Source organism: Scardinius erythrophthalmus (assembly GCF_964197995.2).
Source record: "Scardinius erythrophthalmus genome assembly, contig: HAP1_SCAFFOLD_47, whole genome shotgun sequence".
Classification (NCBI taxonomy): Eukaryota; Metazoa; Chordata; class Actinopteri; order Cypriniformes; family Leuciscidae; genus Scardinius; species Scardinius erythrophthalmus.
The window spans coordinates 860,024-866,731 of NW_028296542.1; the positions used below are offsets into that span (position 1 = coordinate 860,024).

Below are 6,708 nucleotides of genomic sequence, written 5' to 3' on the forward strand. Positions count from 1 at the left end.
ATTGTATTTTTAATTGATATTTTTAATGGAAACAGATAGGCCTTGGGCATTATTTGCACGAAACTATTTTCTCAGACAATCTGGTATTATCATGATAAGCAGTTTTCTCTGTGGTTAAAACATTAAAACACAGCATGCCAGAGGAAAAGTGTTCAAAAACATTGCATCCACAACAAATATTTCTATTGACTGAATTTGAATATAAAAATGTTGTAACTTCTGAGTAATGATTTCATGTTTAAGTGCAACTGCATTAATATGAATGGCATATTTAATCTAAATGTATATATTAGAAGTAAAACATAGTTTAAATCATTATTTTATTTATTTAAACTGTTATTTGCGTCAGTTTCAAACGGCCCAATGCGCTCGCTGGCGCGGACATTTAAGAAGGGATGGATATTTGCTTCAAGTGACAAGCTTGGTGAGTGAAATTATATTTGTATTATTTTTCTGTATGTTAAATTTTCTTTTGATTTTCTGTCTAAAAGTGACCAAAAAGACAATTAACTCCAGCTCACCATCGGTGTCGCCAATTCCCTTTGTCTCCAGAATGTGCGTACGCACGGCTCAATGTTTGCTTAAAGGTGCGCATATTCTCCCGTCAAGTTTGTTTTTTATAGATCACAACCTTTGCGTGGGAACTGGCGTACGTACGTTTCCAGCCCCGTTTTGTGCGTACGCACGCTTTATAAATGAGACCCCTGGTGAATAAATGGTCAGTTATGTTAATGTAATAAAGTAAAAGTTATGCTATGTATGCAAGGAGGGTAAATGTTTATTCATTCCCAGATCCCAGCCACTGGGGGAGCTGCGACTGTTGGCAGAGAGAACATTTCCGGTTGGTAGGAAGTTATTGTGTTCCCATTTCTCTAACGGTAAGAACGTGCTCTCATGTGTTGTCTATATAATCTTATTAATCAGTATTTATTATTGCTTATTCATAATATATCTAACATAATTTGAAGTATGTGTATATTAGTTGACGTGTATGTTTATTTGTGAGAAATAGGCGTTAGTTGGTGTTTTAATTTAATGAGGTTTGCTCATTGTGGTGTTGTAAAGCTAACGTTAATCTTAACAAAATAGCATGCAAAAGTATTTTAAAATAATCCTATATGTAGTGTGTTGTATAGATGAGGTGTTTTGAAGGTATGATTCGTTTGAAAATATGTTATTCTCGAATCCTGTGGTCGTTGAAGAGAGCATTAACTTTAGTTCAGTACGTGTAGGAATGTGCGTATTTGTACCATTTTGAGAGAGCCTATCATGATTCATAAGAAAACAACACGAAATGCGACAGACTAAAGTGCGTATTGTTCTGTGAGGTAAATATTCCGGTTGTCATTTGTAGTGCGAATGCTTTTTGATCACGTTTAGTGTCCATGTAAACAATATTCAGATTCATTCATCGGAATGAATTCAGATTGTACGAGTTTTGTTCGTAGATGATTAAAATACGTTCACGATCTACTTTTGAAGAAATATATTATCATGCAATAGTAGCACACATTTTATCAGTTTTCTGGCGTTTCCGCCACTGTACAACGCGACGTGCATTGACATCACATGTTAATGCAGAGGTAGAGTTACACTCACGGGACACTGCAATTCACTAAAGGGCATTATTTGCATTTGCATGGTTAAATATTTCATTCGTGTGCTGATGCGCTGTTCATGCGTGTTTCTGAGCGCATTAAACCCGAAGTGTATGTTAGACACTTAAAGCCTGTTAAACAGCGCCTTGGTTAATGGACTAAGTTGTCTTTGTGTCTTATTAAGCCAATACTTGTCAATAAAAGATTTACGTAAACACATTTGGTTTATGACTAAAGTGAAAGCAAGAAAACATTTGAGAGAAAACTGGGTGCGAGTCATGCGTGTATTAGACGCGTCGCGTGCAGGTCTTAAAGTGACAGAGTAGCCTTATAATAAACATGTTTCGGCTTATCATTAAAAGAAAAGTTCACTCAAAAATGATAATTGTGTCATTTTTTACTCATTCTAAATTTGCTCCAAACCTGTATTAATTTCTTTCTTGTGCTGAACACAAAATAAGATATTTTGAATAATGTATCTATCCATAAAGTTGCTGACCTCCATTGAATTGCATAGTAGGGAAAACTATACTAAGGAAGTCAATGGGGACTAGGAGAAAATAACTATTTGCTGTTGACTGAGAACTTTACTAGTAGCTTTAATACGAATCAATCTATAAATACAGTAAAGTCAATTTAGTGTTTTATTTTTGTATTTTAATGTTACTGTTTAACACCTACTGTAGGTGAAAAGTAATAATAATATATAAAGCATTGTTTATTTGAATATTTTGGTGTGTATATGCAATGTGTATCTTTGTTTGTAATTTTTAATAACAAAGAAAATATTGACAACGATTTTTATGTTTGCCACTTTGGCCTAAATGCTTGCAATTATTTTTTTTTGTTACTTTTTGTTACCTTGTAATGTTTTGTTTAAAAAATAGGGAGATTAGTTACTTGCAAAATGGTAAAACCAACATAAAAAGAACTGTGATAAATTTGTTAATTGTGATTTTTTATTTTATTTAAATAATCGTTATATGATATTTTTGCCACATTGGCCACGCTTACGTGCATGTATGTATTATATACTGGTTTGTTATGTTTTAATTTAAGTGTTCATTGGGATCCTGACATTTGTATTGATGTGTTTTGTTTCATTACTGCAACGAAACAGCTGGTTTACAAAATATTATTTGTTATTATTTCTCTACTTCATTCTACTATTAATTCTATACAGACACTATATAGTGTAACAGATACATATGTGTTAGCTTAGCGATGAACAATTAATTGCATTTGTGATATGATGAAATGCATTTTTTTTTAAGTGCAAAGCTGCGATTACAGTCTGGTCCCGTGATGTGCGAGAGTAAACCAGTTTGTATTGCAGATGAAGCATCAACTTGGCACGCTACGCATAACAGTTTGTTTAATTTATGTGATATTGTGTTATAGATTCTCTCCAGCGATTCTATATTGATTAAGATAATTTCAGATTTATGTCTTAGCTTAGTTTTAAAACAGATACATGATGATGCGTGTGCTTTACAAACAACCACATTCTGCTTGTTTCTAATTCCTCTCTGTCACACACACACACACACACGACACCACTCGAACCTTACGAGAAATAATATTTAATGAAGTTTGACGATCTGCGTGATGGCATGCGTAGAAACACGTCTGTGCAAATAAAAGTGTATAGTGTTGCCTCTGTGCTACTTTACGTATTCTAATTATGTAGGCCAGCACTCTTAAATATTATAAATATATGCATTGAGTTGCATTCTGCTCCTATCCTCAATTAAATATTTAAAATTTACTCCATTGGTTTCACATTCAAGGCTTAAGCTAGTCCAAGGGTAAAATGCATGTTTGAGTGATTTTAGACATATCTTAAAATATATATTATATTATCAAAATATATATTATTTAATATCATTGTTTTGTCTCAATATGCACACTAGTAATGTTTTTTCTAGGGCATGTTTATAAAACCTACTTAAATATCATAATTGAACTAAGGCCTAATCCTGGTTTAGGTTAAGCCCTGTCTTTGAAATGATGCCACTGAGATTAATTTGCTTCTAATGTGGAGAATAACTGTGAAATGATTACAATATAAAATCATTAAAAGCTCAAATATTTTTAATAGTGATTATTTGGTGAATGTGTAATGTAGTACATTTTTAATAGATTGAAAAGACTAATTATATATATATTTTTAATGAATTTTATGAGTTTGTCTTTTTAATGAAACAAATACTGATACTCATTGAAATTGATTATTATAATTGATTATCATAATTGGTGACTAATTGTCTATTAATGTTGTGTGAACTGAATTTGAGATTTTTCCTTGTGTTTCAGAAGACTTTCAGAAGTAATCTAAGGTAAGGCCTGGTAAACTATTTTTTATCTATGTGAAAATATAGGTAATACAAGGCATTGTGTAGAAGTTAAATACATGCTTTATTTTACAGTTTACAAGTTAATTGAATCAATTGGTCATTGGTAATTTAGTTATAATGAAAAATTATTTTTGTACCCGTGTATTTTTGTGAATGTAAACACATTTGTAATGTGTTCAGGAGAACGTTTTTGTCAAAAAGGATGTACAAATTAAGGGCACAAATAAATATATATATATATATATATATGTCTGTATATGTCTGTGTGTTTTCATATAATTGCAGATGCCACGTGGAAAGGGTTTCCGTCGGTCCCGGGCGGCAAAGAGGAGGAATGCTGAGCGCGTTCTGCTCACTTCCTCCATGGAGTTGGCTGAGGTTATGCCTCCTCTTGAAAAAAAGGCATCGTTCTCTGGTTCTACTGTCGAGAGCCTGGATTTCCAAAACTTTCCGGCAATTGCCAAAAACTTCCAAATACCTTCCAAAAACCTTCCAATGACTTCCAATAACCTTCCAATGACTTCCAATAACCTTCCAATGACTTCCAATAACCTTTCAATGGGTTCCAATAATTTTTCAATGGTTTACAATAATCCCTCAATGGTTTACAATAACCCCTCAATGGCTTGCAATAATGTTTCAATGGATTCCAATAACCTTCCGATGTGTTCATCTCTTGATGTCGATAACTCTGATTATTTTCCACAGAGAGTCTTACAGGGTTCCTTCCATCAAGCTGATTCCAGATTTGGTTTCAACCGTGGCAGACAGTGTGCAGCAAACAGCATCACAGCAGTCATGATGAGTGTGCTGAAGGATGTGCTGACGTGGACAAGAGATGACCTGGATGCTGTTCTGTTGCATGGAGATGACCTGTACACATCCATGGACTTACAGGGGAAGATCAATGATTCAGCATGGCGTGGTTATGTTGCTGTTCCAGAATTGCCAACTGTGCACACACTCTTCAACACAACATTCTCAATAAAGATGTCAGATTCTCTGAGTGGTGTTTTTGGTAATGATGTGTATGATGGTGCATTGAGAGGTGTGTGCATGTCTATAGAGGATGCACTTCAGAGGGCCCTGTTTCAGTCTGATGCATGTTTGTTGAACATTTATGGCTACATTTGTGCAGTTATAAAGGCAGGGTCAATGTTTGCTGTGGTTGATTCCCATTCACGTGATGATAAAGGTATGGTTAAGTCTAATGCAGGCACAAGCGTAGTAGTTTATTGTGACGACATTTACATGTTGTTTTATCATGTTGATAACCTTGCCACATCACTGAAAGGTCAGGGAGAATCATTTGAAGTGACGGGTGTGACAGCAACAGTAATCGATAAGGCAACGAGTGCTGAGATGCGTTCATGTAGGTCTGGTCAACAAGGCAACGTCGCACAAGTTTCACCTACGAGTGCAGCAGAGCAGAGTAAGTGTGTTGGAGACTCTGGTGAACGAACATGTGCACAGAAACCAGCAACTATGTGCAAATCTGTTAAGACATGTCTGGATTCAAGTAAGAAAGATAAACGGGTGCAGACCACGTCGAAAGTTTCACATGTGAGCAAGTTGCATGACAATGTATTAATGGATGATGTCATTGTTGGACCTACAGTTAATGCCGAGTTAAGTTCCAAACCTTTAACTGTTGAGACAAGGTCATGTAAGTCTGTTAAAAAAAGCGTCACACAAGTTTCACGTACGAGAGCAACAAAGCAGAGTAAGTGTGTCGCAGACACTGGTAAACAAACACGTGTAGACAAACCAGCAACTATGTGCAAATCGGTTGACACCTGTGTGAATTCAAGTAAGAAAAATAGACGTGTACAGACAAAGTCCAAAATTTCACATATAAGCAAGTTACATGATAATTTATTAATGGATGATGATGATATCATTATTGGCCCTACAGTAAATACTGAGTTTAGTTTCAAACCGTTAACATATGCAGATGAGGATGCTCTGTGTGCATGCTTACAGCTGACTAATGAAAGCGTTGTTGTTCAAGCCACAAATGTGTGTTCTTTAGGAGTACCGTGTAAAACAAAGGGCATTAAAGGAGACGGTAATTGCTTGTTTAGATCAATAGCACATGCAGTATGCGGCAATCAAGAGAAACACCTGAAAATCAGGCGTGCAGTTGTTAAACATCTGGAAGATAACAGTTCTAAATTTGTGAAATATTTAAGAGAAGAGGACAGATCAATGAAAGATTATTTGACACAGTCTAAAATGTATTTTTCAGGAACGTGGGGAAGTCATGTGGAATTATTTGGTCTAGCTGATTTTTTAAAAATAAATATAATGACCTTTAATGATGACAGATGGAATGCACACGCCCCTACCGAACAGTCATTTACAGATAATGCAATCTATTTGAAGCACTGCAATGGAAATCACTATGAAGTTGTTACATGTGTTAAACATAGAAATCAAGCTAATGTTTGTGCACAAGCTTGTAACATTGAAGTGCATGATCAGAGGACAAATCGCTGTTTGCGAAAAAGGAAATTAAATGACACAGATGAGAACTCTAAATCCAAAAGAGCACGTGAGCGATACCACAGCAATGCCGATTTTAGGCAGAAAAAAATAGAGAGTTCTAAAAAGAAATACCGTCAAAACCGAGAATATAGGCAGAATATGATTGAAACTTGTCAAACCAAATACTGTGAAGACACTGATTATAAGGAGAAGAAACTTGATCAGCTTCGAAAGAAATATAAGAACAATATTCATGTACAGGAGTC

General features: G+C 35.0%; 1 protein-coding gene across 1 annotated transcript; it reads left to right on the plus strand.

The window, feature by feature from the left end:
* The first annotated feature begins 355 nt into the window (after positions 1-355).
* LOC308686226 (uncharacterized protein) lies at positions 356-4,961 on the plus strand. The gene is made up of 4 exons (XM_081394593.1): positions 356-424; positions 793-878; positions 3,915-3,937; positions 4,241-4,961. The coding sequence occupies exons 1-4, from the start codon at positions 364-366 to the stop codon at positions 4,452-4,454; spliced, it is 384 nt and encodes a 127-aa protein (XP_081250719.1). The 5' UTR covers positions 356-363; the 3' UTR covers positions 4,455-4,961.
* Positions 4,962-6,708: the final 1,747 nt, after the last annotated feature.

Bases quoted from the DNA above. Each gene is read 5' to 3' on its own strand.
- LOC308686226 (XM_081394593.1), top strand. From the start codon at position 364: ATGCGCTCGCTGGCGCGGACATTTAAGAAGGGATGGATATTTGCTTCA. The intron at 425-792 runs GTGAGTGAAATT...ATTCATTCCCAG, and splicing joins TGCTTCAAGTGACAAGCTTG to ATCCCAGCCACTGGGGGAGC. The intron at 879-3,914 runs GTAAGAACGTGC...CTTGTGTTTCAG, and splicing joins GTGTTCCCATTTCTCTAACG to AAGACTTTCAGAAGTAATCT.